Raw genomic sequence first — 19,672 nt, forward strand, 5'->3', positions numbered from 1 at the left:
CAGGTGTTAGGGAAGGGATCTTTCCTGATTAACTAAACAATTCATTTTGCTCCTTAGTGCCCAAACCTGTCCCTTTTGTTCTCCATATAAAGTTTTTCTCAGATTCATTCTGCCATAGAATTTGACCTTTCCTTTTTTGTTAGCTCCGGGATTATTTGTTTGATACTTACTCTAGGCTTAATCTTCCTTGCCACAGGGCTGGCCAAAAAAGTCAGAGGCTGTACGCCTCTGGAAGAGGAGGAGATGGATTTCCTCCCCCCCGAAACCTGCAGTCCTTTCATTTCTCCCCTTTTCCCAGCCTGAATTTCCTGTATGCTCAAGCTTTTGGCAGATGCTAGGGAGAGAGTACCTGATTCTTGTAATATTTCTACTAGCTTACCTGCTAGGAAATTAATCTTCTTTTCTCTCTCCTGTGATTTGGGGTAGCAGGTATGAAAAATTTCTGTAGAACAGTATTTTGGGCTTCTAAATAATTTTGCTTTTGTTTTTCTTCCACATTCACTTTGCAGAGACTGACCTTACCTCTGTGTTTAAAATTGGATTTTCACTTTTCATATGCACTGACTTCACCATGACCAAATTCATTAATCTGATACATCTGTATTTTTTCACTAGGGTTCCTTTTTATTTTATTTTAGGAAAATTGAGACAAATTAGAAAAGGCATTTGGGAAATTTTCCTGCTTCAGAAAAATAAAATTAACTCACCACTTGAACACTTTCCGAACTCTCTTGGCTCATCATATCTCCAAAATAGCTCAGTATAGAACTTCCAGATGAGTACATTGACTTAATCGGTTAGCTTTGGCAACTACTAGTAGTGTTGAGTAGACTCTCTTCTCGCTGATAATGGTTAAGCAGTTGTGGTTGAAATTACTTTGCTGTTAGAACAGTTTCCACGTATGTAAAAGGCTCTGAAAGGCTCATAAACAAAGCCATGGGTAGTAACACTAATCTGACTCTCAGTTTTGTGGCACTATGTAGAAATTCTGGAAATTCTGCAGAAACGTCAAATAATTGTGTTTCAGTGTGTTTTTTAATTATTGGTTTTCAATTTAGACTGTGACCTTTTATCTTCCGATTTTGAATTTGTGAATATTACCCTTGCTTTAAATTTTTCGGTTGTGCCATAAGCTTTTGTGCACAAAGCAAACAAACAGGCAGGGCAATTGACATCTTGGATAAACATTAATTTTGTGGCAACACTGCAGCTGTGGAGCACCAGCGATACAGCTTGTAAAGCCCAGAGGGCCTTATTGACCGAGTGCAAGGAGCAGGATTATGTGAGGGTCAGCAAGAAATGAAACAGTTTTTACCACTAGAATTTTACCTTTGCCTGCTTTCTTACATTTAATGTTTCAAAATGTAATTTCAAAGGGAATGACTTGGTCTTTTCAATATTTAAGTGGTTTGAGGAGGAAAAAAATTTTCAAGTATTCCCTTCTCCTGTCCCCTTTATGGCCTCATTATGTTACTGATTTTTCAGGCTTCAGAAAGTGCAAAAATCCTTGCCCTCCTGGCACTTAACACTCTTCAAACTTAAGTGGTCTCAAACCAGTTGTGCTTTAACCTTAATGAAAACTTAATTGAAACAAATTCTTTTGGTGTGGTGTAGACTTGTCCCTTTGTCTGACAGCAGATGGAGTGTCTCTTTCAATGGCTGTGCAAAGAATAGGTGCAGGAAAATGCCTCGTTACCTCTGCTTCCTTGAGAGATGTATTTGAAGGCAGAGGCTGTATTTTAAGATTGTCATGTCTAATGGTTCCTATTTCATGTGATTGAATTGCTGAAGATACTAGTGGAGATTTAAATAAAAATATTCCCATACCTGGAGGCTGATTTGGGAGGGTGGGGGAGGATTTTCTACCTAAATCTGTAGGACTTCTCAGGGAGAAACTTTTGCCATTAGGTCAGTAGAGAACAGTTCAGTGTCTTCCCCCACCCTTCCAGGTTCTTGCTTTTCTATCAAGTTGGCTTAAATGGATTTTAATCCTCTGACTTTTCACTATGTCCTGTAGTATTTTAGTGAATGCCAAGTGGAGATTTGTAAGTGAGAAAGAAAATCTGCGTGTGAAAAATGTCTGGGGAGCGAGCAAAGAAAAGAAATTAGAACGGAAAAGAGAACTTGGTAGAGTCATTTGTCTGAAGAGAATTAGCAAGTCAGCAAGGGGCAATACCATTAGCATTAACAGTGAAATAATTTTAGTATGTCTCCTTAGTTTCCTAGAAGTAGCATAATAAATGCTGAAATGATAAAAGCTGCAGTTAGGATTAACAAGCATATAGTTTGTGCATTCAAGAAAATAAAAAGACACTAAATATTTACTTGCACTTAAATTGCCTGTCTTTTCTGTCTGTCATGGTGGTGAACAATACCTCAAGGACCCATTAACAGTGTCAGCCTGTCATAACCCGACTATTCTGAGGGGTTATGTGTTGGTTAAGGTTCAGGCTGCTGTGGAGACTACGTGAGACCTAACTATTCAAATGCTCATGGATAAGGGTATACTAATACTTTATCGAAATTAAAATGATAGCAATACAAATCAAACTTACAATTGCAATTATGGCAACCAGCAGTGTCATATGGTCAAGAGTCCTTGGCCATGAGATCCTCAGCTAGTTCTATCCTAAGCTCAGCTTTTACAGGACAGGTTGCTTTACCTAAGTGCAATTACTTGCAGTTATGATCCAAAGTCAAACCACAGACCGACTGCTTTTTTTGCAAAACTCACTAAAGGGTGCTTTTTCTGATCGGGCACCTTCTGTACTGGGCACTTATGGGTAATTGTGGTTTGTATCAGCAATGTTCGCATGTTTCTGTGAAAAGAGGAAAGGGGGAGATGGTTGCTGGTTGTCGGCCACTACACATCCTTTTAAATTTGGGTTCATTTCCCACAGCTGTTGAAACATTTGATTTTTAGAAGACTCATATTATTTCTGCCCTTTTATTCAACTGTGAGGAAGCAAGAGAGGTGATTGGGATTTTATTGTGCCCATCTTCCACTACCTTGTCTCATGGGCAGAGATATATATTGTACTGTCCTCTATGTTTGCAAATAACTCTGAACTTGCAGTTGGCATTGTGGTTTTACTTGGAGAAAATATTTGTGTGTTTTATGCGTGTATATTAGGGATTTTCAAGAAGGGCTCAAGCTGGACTATTACCATTAAACTTGTAATTAAAAAAAACCCAACAAGCAAGCTAGGACACATGTCATATCTGCAAAGCGTCAATGAGACCAAATGCTCAAATACAGTAATTTTAATGACAAGGTTTTTGATTATGGCTTATGAAATATTGATAGCTTGGACTAATTTGTTGCTACCAGTCAATAGTGGATGGAAATCTGCATTAGAACCAAGTTCTGGGCTGCAGAAATATTTTATCTCTGAAGCTGCTGGTACTGACCATGCTGGAGGTGCCAGGCTGGATGGATTGCCTGATCTTGCTGATATAACTCTTGCTGTTTCCTGTGTTTTGCTGACTTCAGTTGCAGCAGAATTAAGATAATAATGAGCACTTTCAAAAAATCTATCTGTTTTTAAATAAAGCATGTGCATGTTTTAGTGAAATCAAGTAGTTCGCAAGTGTCTAACTTTGACCTTAACTTACAAGCCTTTAGAGTACGTGATACCTGGTGACAATGAACACAAACATGCAACAGACCTGGCTGAAAACAGTTTTAAGTGCCTTATGTTATTATTAAGCATTTAAGGTTGTTAGAATTTTCTTAGCAAGCTATTTGTAAAGATACCAATAGTTTGGGTTTGGTTTTTTGTTGGCAGTGGTGATGTCTGTGATTTCTTCATTATTGATGGAAATAATGAAACTGATCGTCAAAGGTTTTAATGGCTGCAGCAATTTATGCTCTTGTGTAGTTTCTGGCCAACTAAATGGCAGAACATGGTGGCTTCCTGCATGTCAGCTCATTGCAGTGCATGCATGGGTGGTTACCAAAGAGGCTGATGAAAGTGGAGTCTCCTCAGGAGCACCGGCACCACAAGGGGATGCGCGGCTGGGCAATATCCCATTTGTGTCAGGACTGCTTCACCCTTCAGACAGGAACTATAGAAAACTATTTTTCTCCTGTGACTTGCATTGTGGTTGTGATTTGGGAGATTTTAAATAGATTTAGCGCAACTGATTATTCTTAAATGTTTGGACTTTTTACTAGAAATATGATGCATTCAAAAAATCGTGGTATTAATTCAGGACTTCGGATAAACTAAGCGTCTTCAGAGGTAGCTCTACAGCTTCTGGATGGGCGTTTTTTTGTAAGGGCACTACTTGAACATGCCACAGCTTTGTGTGATCAGCCTCAGAATGAAAGTGCTCTTTTCCAAGTATTTAATGTGGGCAGAAATAAGCTGGAGAGGGACTTTTTACAAGGGCATGTAGTAACAGGACAAGGGGTAGTGACTTTAAGCTGAGAAAGGGTAGATTTACATTAGATACAAGGATGAAATTCTTCACCATGAGGGTGGTGAGGTACTGGAACAGGTTGCCCAGAGAAGCTGTGGATGCCCCAACCCTGGAAGTGTTCAAGGCCAGGTTGCATGGGGCTTTGAGCAACCTGGTCTAGTGGAAGGTGTCCCTGCCCATGGCAGGGGGGTTGGAACCAGACGATCTTCAATGTCCCTTCCAACCTAAACCATTCTATGATATGCTATGATGTGATAAATATTGCTGGCCACAAGCAATTTTCTTCATAAACACATATCTGCATTTTAAATTATAGCATATGTATTTGAATATTTTACTGCTGCTTGTACTGAAGAGAGATTTGAAGTTACATTATTTTAATTCCATCCTGTAAAAGCTTTGATGGTGGAGCAGCATTAGGATAGGGGTTTTTTGGGCAAGGGTTTTTCAGGCAGTGATGGGCAAGCACATGAAATAGTTCAGTTGTATTTATGTGAAAGGTGCTGGTCAAGCACAGAGGCTTGGCAGCAATACATTTATGGTGGGGGATGAGTAAAATAATGTTGTGTTTTGCTGCCCACGAACCTGCACAAGCTGCGCATACAAGAAGGACGCTGACCACCTACAGCCTGAGCGCTGTGAAGGTACCTGCAGACCAGCCACACCACCGCTCCCAGGCCTTTTGTCAGATAGGACAAATTAATGAGATTGGGGAAATTCTTGAGTTTCTTGCTACTTAAATAGCAGTTCATTTATTCAAGCTTCTGGAAACTAAGTTCACGCTGAACAACTTTGCTTAATTTTTCATTATAAATAGAGCCATTGCTTCAGTGAAGACCCGTTTCAAAATGAAAGCTGTTTAAAGGTCAAAAGTAGTTTATAGCACCATTATTCACCTCATGTGCTCGGTCTTTGGGAAGTGCATTCAGACACCTGATTGTTGCAAAAATATTTTTGCAAAGCAAAAGCTCTTTTTCAACGTGCTAGAAATGTTAGTTTTGAATTCAAGTGAAATACATCGTTTTACTAAGGCTGCAGAGCGATGTATGAAAAACAGATAAGATTAGTACTGTTTGTGCACTTTGATTTAATAAAGCCCATTTTCCTTCTGGAGGTACCTTTCTTGGCCTCCCACCCTTCTTCCTCAAACAAAAGTCTTTAGCTACACATCGCTTACCAGTTTAAGTACACTTTAAAAATGGTAATTTAAAAGCCCTGTATAGCCAAAACAGCTCTGTTCCGGAACGACTCACAGCATGGTCTTTAAAACAGAACACCCAGCTACTAAGCTGTTCTGTGTCACCTCAAAACATCTGCTGGAAAACAAGGCTATAATAGATACATTGTTCTCAGATGCTCTTTTTTCTTTTTTTGTTAAGTCTTGTTAAATAGCCAGTATTTCATCTCAGTAGAATAGGGCCCTTTTCTCTTGCAGTAGGAAAAACTTCCATCCTACAAGGATAATTCTGTATGCGTGCGTGCCTGTACTTTCTTTTACATCTTTTCTTTTAAGAGACTCCAGTTAAGAGCTAATCTAACTCAAATGGTGGCTGTTTACCCCTCTTAGCTGTTTCTTTCCTACCGTGCGTATGGTTTCCTACTTCCTTCCCATTCCTTCAGTTGCACTGATGCTCTCACCTCACTCTCTGAAAAATGACGGTGTTCACACGTCTGTGGTGCGTTCTCCCTTTGCTCTTTGTACCGTCACTCTAAATGTCTGCTGCTCTCTAGGTTCTGTTCTTCATCCACAGCCCTCAAAGCAAGTACCATGTATTTCTCCCAGAAACATACCCTCTTCTGCGGTCCATGGAGCAACAACACCGTCCTATGGAGGAGGTGACAAGATCAATTGGGTGCTTACGCTATGGCATTGGCTTCCATCCACAACCCCCCTTCCCTCTCTCCTTAAAAGTAGCGTGTGAAATAAGATGAAGTATGCCTATTCTACAAGGAAGCTTTGTAGTTGCTTTTAGGTCTATAGGTCTAGAAATTTAGAAGATAGAAATAGAAACTAAAGGTAGCTTTGAGATTTAGAGAGCAGAGCTCGTAACCTGAGAGGACCCTGTGGAGGTAGTCAGTGGAGAAAGAATCTCCTGCGGACTTTCTTTTTTATTCATCCTTTGATCAAGAGTGTTTGCCTCTGAAATGGCAAAGTTTAAAGACTATCTACAAAAGCGTCTGCTATGAGCCAGCCCCTGAGAAACGACTGTATCTGCAGGCAAACTGGAAATAACATTTCCGCTGCCAGATGAACTTTCAGACAGTTAAATTCTGATCACAGTGGGGAAAGGAAAAAGGAACACCGAGTTATGAAAAACACTTCTATTAAAATTTAAAAAAAATCTATTTCAACTTAATTGCATTCCATTTTAAGTATGGCTTATAATAGCCACCTACCAGTCAGGTTTAATGTAAATAGCAAGTAAAATAACTTGATGTAATTTGATTAGTAATAATTTTATTTTAGTTCACATCATCATGTCAACTCTTCCCATTTCAAAACAACTGACCTACTGACTTCTTAGATTTAGACATGTTCAGACCTTTCAAGTATCAAATACAATAAAAGTGCTTGCATAAAGAAGGCAACACATTCATCTAATTATAACTGTGATACGGAAAACGTTAAGATTCCTAAAACCATGTCTTGTGTTTAATCATGACATTTGCTTCTGCCCTGCTTGTGGAAATGTATATTGCAAGTCTGCCATTGTAGTACATAAAGTACTGATGTTTCTGATGAGTTTTGATTAATTTGGGGATGAACAAAAGAACACACAAAACAGCATAAGATGCTTCCTTGACTGTTAGTCCTTCATTGTTTTTCAAGAATTTGATTCACATAGAGTTGCATATTCTCACAGGAGTACCAGTCTCCTCAAAAGACTTGGGAACATGGATTGTATGCAACGCAAGGCAGCCCATTGGCACAAATTGATGTTTTCGTGTTTCCTGTTAAAATAGCTGTAGTGGTATTTGTAGTAAAAAATTATTTTAGCTTATAGCCGACATCCGTCTGATACATGGACCTGGTTAAGATTTTGTTTCCTTTCCAATAAAAGAACAGCAGGATCAACCTAATGTTTTTAATCGCCACCTTTTTTTTGGTGATTTATTGCCAAACCACTAAATCTTTTGTATACCCGCAATGTTTTATACAGGGGAACTGTAGCTGTGGCACCAAACAACGTGCAAGGTCTAGAAGCTGCCTGTAGTCATTTGAACTGTGTTTCTTTGTGCTTATAGCTTCTGTTGACAGCAGATCTGCAAATACTCTTTGGGTAGGCAGCATTCATTTTTCCTGGTATTCAGTACTGTGCCTAAATATGTGAATTTATGAACTGGTTCTTTGGTAGCTGATTCTTCTACTGAAGAATCCCAGTGTGTCCCCAGTCTCATCCCTGGCTCAGTGGGATGTGGTTTTTTTGGATGCTGGAGTCTCCCTCCTGGCTCTGTTTTGGTGATGGATGCTGCCAACCATATGTGGTCACTAGAGGTTCATGGCTCAGTGCCCTGCTCTTCTCCTGGACGTCCTCCTGTGGAGGAGACAGGAGGAAGAGAGAGAGGTGGCCCCTATCCTTGGACCATCCCCTGGGATGGGGCCCACTGTTATTGCTGGGTCCTCCACTCATGGCTACTGTGGAAAGAGCGTGGGAGTCTGTGTGGTGTGTCTCCGTAGGTGAGCTGACCGATAGCATTACTTTCTGTCCTTGCCTTTCATTTTAGGGGAGAATCTCCCTCTTGGACTTGTGCTGGAGTCCTTTCATGATCCTTCCCCCTTCCCACACTGCTACCTGAGCAACCTCTACAGCTTGATGCCTTGGGAAGGGCCTGATTCTCCATTTTTCCCTTTGTAAGACCGAAAGGCTGAAACTCCTTCGATTACCAATCCTCACCTGCGGTCATGCTGAACAATGAGCATTTAATATTTGACTGTTCCAGAGCTTTCTGTAAACCAAGTTAGCCCCAAGCCCTGCCAACCCCATGAACCCTTCCTCCTGCTTGTGTCATACCAAGACCTTCTGATCCGGGCCTTCAGTTTGGAGAAGGAAGGTGGCTTATCTGGACCTGCCTCTTTCATAGTCCCTCCTGGCCCTTACGGATGCCAGCCAAGTTCCCTACCCAGGCAACGACGCTTTCTGTCCTGTGGGGCTTGGGCCACAGCACTGAATGCTGAATACTGCTGAATACTGCTCCTCAACCTTCAGATGGGCTGGAGTTTGAGCAGCTGTGGAGTCCTTAGCACAGAGAGTCTCTGCGCTGCAGAGCTGAGATCCAGGCTGTGCTGCGCTGAGGCTTGCAGCTCTGGCAGTCGCGAGGTCGCAGACGCAGCCAAAACTGTTCTCCAATGAGCAAGGGAAACAAAGATTGTAATCAAGGTGCATCTGCAAATTGCAATCAGTCCTGCCATCCCTCTCCAGGTTTACCTCCATTGTGAGGAAAGCAAAACCAAAGCCAACAAATATGTTGGAGAAGTTGGACTTTGACACAGTGGCTGCTCACTTACAGACTTCTTTAGGATGCAGCTGCAGAAGTGGAAGTCTTCTTATATTTAGGAGCACTAGGCATGATCAGAAAAATTGGAATACTGTGTATAGAAGGGGTAGATTTTGGGGAATCAGTAAAACACTTGAACAAATTGGAGTCCAATTAATGTAATAATTTTAAGTAAAAGGCAGGGTGAGACTAGAGTGAGATTGGCTTGCAGTGAATACCCTTTGAGGTCATTTAGCTTTTCTGTTGTCATTGTGAAAAAATATATGTATATCTGAACAGCGTCAAAATGTGACATATTAACTAAATCATAGAGACATTTGTCCTTGATTTCTTACCGTGAAAATATGCAAAGAACAGAGTCCAGGTTTCATCCTTTTTGGATCTAAGTCAGCCAGAGTTGCGTTTATTTTCTTAGTACTGTTTTCAGTCCCGAAACGAGTGTTTATTAGAAATAGGTAACAGAAAGCAAGGTCACTTTGTGCCAAAAGATTCTTCTAAATCTGATGTGTTTTTGCTTCAGGAACTTTAGATGTAAAAATATTTCTGTGGGTTTGGGAAGGGAACTAGCAGTTTCCTTTGAGGTATCAATATGAGCATTTTGGGGCTAAATCCTTGTCTCTGCTGGGACACTGGAACAGGTTTCTAAGGCCCTTATGTAATTTAGGGCTCACGCCAGTGTTGATGAATGGACTTTAAATTAAACTGTCAGGCTTTGTAGAAAGCCTGGCTAGGATACTGGTGAGCTTGGCACTTGAAGCCCAGATCCTGATCAGATAGAGGCCAGGCCAGGAGAATAGCGGAACAAATAACAAATGACACCTAAAGGAGGAAAAAGAATTTGGAAAACATCACGGATTTGGTGTTCATGGTTTAACTGCCACGATTATAAAACTACATCAGTTTTCATCAGGTTTTCACTGACTCTTTGACTAGGCTGGATCCTATCCTGAAGTATAGGGGCTGTGCTTTTGATCATTGGTGTTGCAGTGAATTGAGGGGGAGAGGTAAGGAAAAAAAGACAGAAACTTAATTCTAACTAATAAGTGAGAGATTCTATCATAAAAAAAAATAATGAACTTACTCTGCAGAAGGATGACCTCTTTTTGGTTCACCTGTTTTCTTGTTGGGCCCTGAGACTGCAGAAATTCAACTTTTCCAGTGAGGAGTGAATGTGGCTAAAGACGTGAGCACTGACTCTTCTCCCTGAGAGCCCTGGGCTGATAATAACACTGCTTTTTCTTGCCCTGTGCAAGGCAAGGTGGATGGACCAGATTCCTCCCCCAGGGAGAAACGTGGTCTGCAGAACTATCAGAAAGCTGGTGACGTGGCTAGTGAAGACTCGTACGGTTTCCCAGTAAGAGGTGCAGAACAATCCCACAGCATACAGTGAGGGTCTACAAAGCAAGTGTGTTTGTCTTCTTTCATACTTACTCCTAGAGGATTTCCAGTTGGTTGGTTGGTTGTTTTTCCTCCCTCTTCTCCTTCAAACTACCACATATCCCTCAAATGCTAAAGGTGACTTCCAGACTGACGGAGGTATAAAACCCACAGAAGGTAGATTTATATAGTTACCTTCCCTGTGTAGTAGTGCTTATCTTCATGTTGTTTGCTTTCAAAGAACTCATCAGTGTGGTTATGCTGAGGGAAGGCTGGCTAGCCAAAGCTTTTTTCACTGGGAAGAAAAAACATATCCTCAGTACTGCAGCTGGACAGACTATAATGTTAAGGAGTAGGTATCTTTCCCTGTGAGCTACCAATTCAAAACATATCTGAATGAACAGGGCCCATGGCTGATGAACGATCTATGTGAAATGGATTGATGTTCTAGTTCAAGGGTGAATTCACATCCCAGCTGGAGCTCCGTAGTTTAGCTGTCAACAATCCCAGGAAAATGAAGCAAAAGAGATCCTCCTGGAGGACTGGAACATACTGGTAAGGGAATCTGAAGAAAATACTGCACCAGCAGTGTTTCACTTAATTCATATATAAAAAGAGTGTTTATTTCAGTGCTAGCAAAACTGGCAAACAGTTAGCTTTGCAAATATACAAGCTCTACACAAAAAGCGTGTGCTTGCCTGTGAAACATTTTGTCATAATCCATCCTCTTTGGCTGATATCTCTCCCTCATATGGTTTTGTGATCTGATAGTCTTTGTTATGGACACATAACAGAAAATGCTGATGCATGAAAGAACGAACAAACCAAGTAGGAAGACACCAATCATACAGGATTTATAGATGGAAGAAAATGTTGCCTTTATTCAGTCTATTTCATACGGTGCATATTTTTGGTCTAGAAAAAGTGTATAAACATAGTCATTTGTCTTTGAAACAGGTAAAAACTGTATGTGTTGATTTATGGTTTAAAAAGTCTTTTGAGAGGCATATATCAGATTGAATGCTTGGATTCTCTTTTAAAATCAATATAATGCTATGCTTGCATTGTAGAGCAGAGTAGAGCAGAGTTCCTGATGTCATTCATGTATAAGGTGCCAAATTTGGCACCTTATACAAGGTGTTGCAATCATTCTCCTTGTTAGAGATGCAGTAAGAACCAAGAAAGCTTTGCCGTTGTAGCTGAATGTACAAATGGTCCTAGTTCATTTCGGGGAATAAATTAAACAGCTCAGTTAAGTCCACCACACAAAAATTATTTGAGCTGACCTGTGTAATTTCACTCCCCAAAATGAAGTAGGAGTAATCCTATTATTTGTTAGAACTTAAATCTTCAGTATAATTTCAAAACCTTTGAAGGTCTATATGTAGAGGGAAGATATTATAAAATTATTTGGGGGACGGAGAAAAAAAGCGGGGGGGAATGGTTCTACCTATAGGAAACACTATGGAGAATTGTATTCATATCGGGTCATTACTACTAAATCCAAAACAAAACCTCCCAGCAACTATGGAAAGAATCCACACCAATCCTTGTTAAGGTAAGCTACACACCTCTCTGGTACTTCATTTTCATCCAGGTTAATTTTCATCCATTTATTTTCATGATACATACATAATACAGGTAAGAATTTGGAGCAGTAAATAATAGTTACATTGCATGTCCATGCTGAGGTGTTAAAAAGCAATTTTCTTTAAAAGCATTATGCATATGATCTACCCCTGAGATTGCAAACAATATGAATGCACGCGCATGAGATGATAGGAAGACTGAAGTAGGATTTGGGACTAACAGTCCTGAGGCTTTTGGGGATGTGTTTGGTTTCACAGGATAAAGATCACTCCTCCATTGCCAAACCAAGAAAGCCAACCTCTGCAATTATGAGAAGGAGCTGAGATAAGTTTAGTATAACATTTTAAAAATATAGAATTTGGTCCTGCTAGGTTTTAAGAAGGGGAAAGACACTGGCAGGTAAAGGGAAAGCTACAAAATTTATAATTAGAATTTCAAATTCTTGTGGCAATTGAACTACCTAAGGGTTTATAATTTTGGGAAAAAAAAATGCATTGGGAGATTAAATATGCAGATTTTTGGATGCCTTTGAAGGAGGGCATGTATGTCTCAGTGACATGTAACCAAGTTAAGGAGCAGAATGTATTTGAATGTTGCTAAAAATGACTGAGATTTCTACAGGGAGTAGGGTCACTAAACCATTTCCAAACAAAACAGAAATGGGTCAAATCATCTACTGATTCACTGCAAGAAAATTAATGTTTTCTCTGATCTCTGAAGTTATAGAGAAATCATTGCCACTGTGGCTAATTTTTCTGTACCACTAGAACACTGACCAAGCTTGGCCTTCTACGAGCCACAGCCATCTGTCAGCAATGAGTAACAACTAATGAAACATCCACCCAACGAGGGCGAGTAGGTCTCTCCACTGACTCAGTAAACAAGGGATAGGAGGTTGCTTTGGCCCAACACCTTTTGGTTCAGATCTGAAGGACTTAGTTCAGATAATTTTAAAGTTGGTTCCTATGTACCTACTTACAAACCTTTTCGGATTGCTCCAGTCAACACACTGGACTAATCATTAAGCAATTCTGTCTTGGACTGTATTATTTAAGTGAAAAGGTAAGTGCGGCACTTTTCTCAACTCTAGTCATAGAGCTTTGTATGCATAGCAGTGTTGGCTCTGTAACTGTGAATGATAGCAGTGTTCCTATTATCTGAAGCACTGATGTGTTTTGGGAAAAAGCTGCTATTTTACGTTCCATTCAGATTGATGTAAACACCATCAATCTTAGCAAAATTTTCTTCTAACACAGGAAAGAAATACTCATTTGTATCAGCTAGCGTTGTACTAGTAAGGGCATTTAAATCAAGTAGTAGTCTCCAGAGGTTTCTTTTCCTCATTCTGATTGCTTCCTCTTTATTGTTACTTTTTCTTTTTTAAAAGTGTCTAATTCTGAAAAACAAAGGCACTAAATTCATCATTAATTCACAAAATATCCATCTAAATATTCTAAAACCTTCAAATTAAAACAAGAAAGCAAGCAAAGGGTTATCGTTTCAAACTGTGAATTAATTCTTGTGACAAGTAAATGCAACCATTTGTAAGATTTGTCTATACTTCCTGAAAGATGTGCCAATTTTCCATAGCTGAAGACCAGACTGCTTATTTTCTTCCTGAGAACAAGCACAGCACTTGAAACTCAGCCTTGTTCTGCTTTTACTTACCTAAATGGGAAGGTAGATCCCCATGAAGAATTGCCAGTCCTGAGACACAGAAGCTGGAGTTGCTGTGCTGGAGGCCAGCCCTGCCGTTGGTGCTGCCCCACCAGCCAGCCCTGCCTGAGGTTTATCAACAAAGAAAAGGCTAGAAAACTTCCAAAACTTCCTGGTCCCTCATGCAGCCATTTAAAATATTTATTAGCAACATGAATGCTGCTGGTACTATTTTACTTAAAAGACTCACTGAGCCAAGTGTAACCTCTCCTTTAAGGACGTGAAGGGCATAGTGACTGTCTATAAATTGAATAAGCTTGCCAAAGAGCCAGCTTACTTTTAATATTGTTTGCCTCTAGATTAACCACGAAGACTTCTTGTACAACCTTCTACATTCCTAATTCCACAAGAGGTATTCAGGGAAAAGGGCTGTGTAACAAAAACCAGCATGCCATAACTCAGGTTGTGTCAGAAGGGAAGAAGCATGAGGAGTACACTGTTACAAAGACAGAGTGGCAAGTCTGAGATTTTAATGGTAACAGAGTGCTTTAAGACTACTACCACAACAAAACCAGAAATCTAGTTTGGCAAGGAAAGAGAAGAATATTTGAAGTAGTAAAATTGTATTTATTAATTTTTTTAAAAAAACAAAACCCAAAGTAACCAGTGCACGCTCACACAACAGACCTGAAGATCCAGCTATAAAGCTGGGCACAAACAAAACCTGTCTCCAGAGGCAGCGTAAAGACTGCAAACCAAGTTTTGAACTCAGCAACCAAAGTACTTTCTGATATCTATACATAGTTTATTGAAACAGCAAATTCTGTAAGCGGTGATAAACCAGGAGTGCTCCTTGTTTAAACGAGCAGGGTCCATCGTATCACAGGCTGCCACAAGATCTGGACAAAAAGCAATCAGCAGATTTTTCAGAAGTTGGTTGTCAGCTGCAAGGTTAAAACTCTTTGCATAGGAAGCACAGCTTTCTTGGGGATGGATTATTTCAAGCTCCTGGAATGAACTCCCACAGGAAGCAATAAACACCTTAAGTGTAATTTTCTTTTCCAAATGTACTTTGACCTTGTTTTTACTAACAAATATAGTGTGTATATATATATAGGGAATTAGAATAACAAACTGCATTTGACACAGTGAGACCTTGCTGATTGAAGTATGGGAGAGTGCTCACATACAACAACTATAATTAACACCACAATAAATACATTTATTGACTTGGCAAAGTTAGAAGTTTATAGTAGTAGTGTGGAGTAGCTTACAACACTCAGCTGAGATAATTAAATAACATTATTACTTTTTGATAACATGGTCTAGATTATGCATATTTTCATCGTGATACTTCTAAGGACTAGATCCAACTGCATTTCTTGTATAGATGTTCTGAAAAAAAATCTAGCTGGGGAAAAAGTATTGCCTTTAGAGCAAAATTAACATTCAACATTGAAGACTAGTGCAAAAAAAACTGCTGAAAAATTTACAGTAAGCCAGTAATTCTTACAATCTCACAGTTCGTTAATAAGCCCACAACAAGCGTTTTCTTTTAACTTTTTGAGTATGTTAGGCCTCATTTTGAAGACGTATTATTGCTTCACCAGTAGCAGTACAGTTTCCAGAGAGGACATTTCTAGAGGCAGAGACCTACGGCTATAAAGAAATTTTGATACCCTCTCTCAATTTCCATATGCACTCTCCAGTGCTATCGTTAATAGCAAAACTTAATTATATCATGAGATTCTTTCAATTGAAACCACCCCTACCTAATGCAATTGTTAAAAACTGTATTTTAAATATGTGCTTACAAAACAGTTAAGAGCTGTTCTGTGAGCATGACTTGGTTTCTTCCCAAACATAACAGTCAAAGCAGTTACAATAAAAAGTGCAAAAGAAAATTATTAAAGACTTCACAGTTTTACAGTTTGGAACTGTGACTGTGTAGGCAAGCAATTTTCTCTTAAACTTAAGAGAAATGCTAAATTACTGTATCAGAAACTTGTACTGAAGGTATCTTCAAGTACATCTTTGGACCATCAAGCAAAAACTGCACAAATCTAAATATAATGACTTTGGTAAAATAAAAGGGTAGGAACTAGAAGTAGTAGTTCTCTCGCACTAAGGCTGTTTGTCTGTGGTCCTAAAAGGCAGTTTTGTCCTTTTCAGTTTTCTTAAAGAAAGATAGTATGGCTTTGAAGAAGAACCCATCTCCTGAAGACAGACTTAACCTTTTCTTCAAGCTATTGCTTTGTTTACTGTAACAGAAACTATATATAAGAACTTGAAAATGCTATGCTTTCCAGCCAGCTCTGTCATATACCATAGCTAATACTGCATTTAGAACGTAATAATGTGAAACTGACCCCCACCAAAAATACAGCAGGTTTTAAGGTTTATTTCTGAAATGTTGATATACACTGTACTAATTACAGATCTTTTTTTTAAAAGTTATCATATTAATGAAACAGGTTTAAGTTTTAATATAATGACAAAATTATAGATATGAAGATATCTGAATGTTGTAACAATTCTTCATTGTCACACTGCCATCCAGGTAATGGTGTTCCAGTCTTATTTCTGGCCAAGTTGGGACAGCTGAACATGAAAAGACAGAAAACCATTAGGTTGCTAATCTTACTCTTTCAGTCAAACTACTATCCAGTTCACACAATAAATATTTCTGTCCTATAAGCTTTGTTTGTCTCTTACAATGAAAAATATGCTGGTAATAGAATACTTAATGCATACCCTCACAGGAGAGGATCTGAGCTTCAAATCTTAAGGTCTGAATAGATTTCAGAGGTACAGGTGCAGCGTACATGGTCAAGTCAACAAAACAAGCTGACTGAAGAGTTATAAGCTGGTAAGTACCATTTGTATCCTTCAAGTGCAACAAGAATTAATGTAGTTCTTTAAAATGCAGTTTTGAATAACAATTTATTCTCATCTTAGTAGGAAGTAAAACCATAAGTGGTGACAGCTACTGAAGGGCTGCTATTTGCTGACCACCGTGAATAATTTTTATTTTGCATTTGGATGGGCATGAGCCATAGAGAAGTAATGGTGATGATAATGTTTTTAACAGCACTAAAAGACTGATTTTAATATAGGTATGAACAACATCAAGTTCCCACTAGGCCAGTACTTATAAATAGCAAACTTTAGGACAAATGTTTAAAAATCACAGTTGAATAGCAGCTTTTAAACTTGTAAAAGTCGCTAGAGTAGCCTGGAAAGACATATTATTTGTGAAAGTATCAAGACCAGAGCAATTTTTTTCATTAGTATTTATGTTAAGGCAATTATTACAAACTTGTTCACCTGCATTACCTGTGAACTCACATTGACAACACAGGCCTTCAAAAGTTAATTAAAAATAAATAATGACTCCAAACCCCCATTTCAATCAAGTGAAAATAGGTAACAAGAACATGTATTAATCTTTCACTAATTAGTTTGTTGCTTGTTTATTTTAAACCCATAGAGAGATGTATAGGTAAAGAAGTCGTGGCTTAGACAGGTGCACTCTTTGCTGGGTAAAAAACTGGCTGGATGGCCGAGCCCAGAGAGTTGTGGTGAATGGAGTCAAATCCAGTTGGCGGCCGGTCACAAGCGGAGTCCCTCAGGGCTCAGTTTTGGGGCCGGTCTTGTTTAATATATTTATCGATGATCTGGATGAGGGGATTGAGTGCTCCCTCAGTAAGTTTGCAGACAACACCAAGTTGGGCAGGAGTGTTGATCTGCTTGAGGGTAGGAAGGCTCTGCAGAGGGATCTGGACAGGCTGGATCGATGGGTCCAGGCCAATTGTGTGAGGTTCAACAAGGCCAAGTGCCGGGTTCCGTACTTGGGTCACAACAACCCCAGGCAACGGGGGGGAACCTGGGGGTGTTGATCGACAGCCGGCTGAATATGAGCCAGCAGTGTGCCCAGGTGGCCAAGAAGGCCGATGGCATCCTGGCCTGTATCAGAAATAGTGTGGCCAGCAGGAGTAGGGAGGTGATCATGGCCCTGTACTTGGTGCTGATGAGGCCGCACCTCGAATCCTGTGTTCAGTTTTGGGCCCCTCACTACAAGGAGGACATTGAGGCGCTGGAGGGTGTCCAGAGAAGGGCAACAAAGCTGGTGAGGGGTCTGGAGCACAAGTCTTATGAGGAGCAGCTGAGGGAACTGGGGTTGTTCAGTCTGCAGAAGAGGAGGCTGAGGGGAGATCTCATCGCTCTCTACAACTACCTGAAAGGGGGTTGCAGAGAGGTGGGTGTTGGTCTCTTCTCCCAAGTGACAAGTGATAGAATGAGAGGAAATGGCCTCAAGTTGCACCAGGGGAGGTTCAGGCTGGATATTAGGAAAAATTTCTTTATTGAGAGAGTGGTGAGACACTGGAATAAGCTGCCCAGGGAAGTAGTGGAGTCACCATCACTGGAGGTGCTCAAGGAATGTGTGGACGAGGCATTGTGGGACATGGTTTAGTGGGCATGGTGGTGTTGGTTGATGGTTTGACTTGATGATCTTACAGGTCTTTTCCAACCTTAGTGATTCTGTGAAGTCAACACACAGTTACAGAAGTAAATAAATATTACAGAGGTATTACCTACCTGTTTTATAAACTGTGTAGCATTAAAAAGTTCACTGCAGCCATACAGGACATGTTTGCCTTGTTTACCCTAAAAAAAGAGAAGACAGGAAGAAATCAAGTGTTTAACAGAGTAGCAGAAGTGGCTTAAACTAATTGTATAAAAAAAAAAAAAAAATCTTGATGATGCTGAAGTCCTACACTTTTGGCTGGAAAAAGAATAGTTGTTCCACTAGAGAAAATAAACCTGTAATTAAATTGTGGTGGAAAATGAGAGACCAGAGGCAGAAAGAAAGTGGAAAAAATGGGGCATTTTACACATTTAAACTCACTAGAATGCTAAGGTCTCTGACATATCTGTGAATGGCCTGGGGAAGGTAACAACCTTACTTGAGCAAACCCTACCCCCTAAAATAACTGGGCACTGCACTAAGAATAGTAACAGCGTATTTACTGTTTCTGTTGTGTTAGAGCCTGAAAATGTCAATCTGTAATTCATTTCCATATGATGATGTTAAAAACAGCACTTTTTTTATAAAGGGATTCTAAAACAAAATGTTATGTTGATTTCAATCAGATGCATAATAAACTGTTCATTGCAAACTCGGTTTAACAGTGTCCTCTTGATAGTAAAGCTGCCAAAGTGCTATATTAGCATTTTAGAAATTAAAATCAGTTTAAGTAATACATTGTTTCAGATTGAGTTTATTTCCAGTGTTGGGCTAGTAATTCCATGGTTCCTCAAAGTTCAAGCATAGGCTTGAGAAATCTGTTTCACTGTTAAATTATTTTGCATTTTCTGATACTACTTAGGTAAAACTTATTTAATTCAAGAGTGAAATAGGAACCTAAGCCTTGACAAAATTATTTTGTTTCATATATATTACCAGTTTGTGCTGTTTCAGCAGAAAGTAACAGAAACAGATTCTAACACTCCTTAGCTGGTGATCACACACTAATTGAGGAGACTAATCCTGGTTCAAGTCCTCCTGGTAATAAGCTATTCTTGCCACCGAGCAGGATCTTGAGCTTGCATCTTCCCATGTTTCAGGCCAGTATTTTTAATCTTGATGTCTGAACAGGTCTGGTTTTGATCTAAACTGGTATTTTGACAGATTCCACTTTCAGTAATATGGCTGAATAGCATGTGTTTCTGCCTAGTACCAAATAAAATCTTAAACTATACAAATAATTGCAAAATGGGACTGTTGCTTTTCAGGCAGCTCTAAAATACGTTAAGGTACACTTCCAGTCTGTCATATATATTCCTCTAAAAAAGTGTAATTTTAAATAAAAGCAAACACATTTTAAAAGTTAATTACTTAGTCCATTCAAACAAAGAGATACATCTCCAAATAATTATTGGAGCCCAGTTGAAACTGCTTAACATCTAAAACAAAAATAGAATCTCAGTGCTCTTCAAAGTCCAGTATTTTTTAATGACTGAAAAACTATGCTGGATTTAAATTTCTTTTGTGATAATGTCTATCACAGGTAGACTGGAACAGATTATCAAGCAGTACCTTTCTAACCATCTACAAAAGGAAATT

General features: G+C 39.5%; 1 protein-coding gene across 2 annotated transcripts in view; it reads right to left on the bottom strand.

The window, feature by feature from the left end:
• Positions 1–14,222: 14,222 nt before the first annotated feature.
• SCFD1 (sec1 family domain containing 1) overlaps positions 14,223–19,672 on the bottom strand; it is a 60,365-nt gene continuing 54,915 nt past the window's right edge. For both annotated transcript variants that reach the window (XM_059819960.1, XM_059819961.1), the window contains 2 exons: positions 18,145–18,213; positions 14,223–16,146 (listed from right to left, as the gene is read on the bottom strand). In XM_059819960.1, the coding sequence (XP_059675943.1) occupies positions 16,123–16,146; positions 18,145–18,213 (93 nt within the window). In that variant the 3' untranslated portion in view covers positions 14,223–16,122. The remainder of the gene's footprint in view (positions 16,147–18,144; positions 18,214–19,672) is intronic.

This window comes from Gavia stellata, chromosome 7 (assembly GCF_030936135.1).
Source record: "Gavia stellata isolate bGavSte3 chromosome 7, bGavSte3.hap2, whole genome shotgun sequence".
NCBI lineage: Eukaryota > Metazoa > Chordata > Aves > Gaviiformes > Gaviidae > Gavia > Gavia stellata.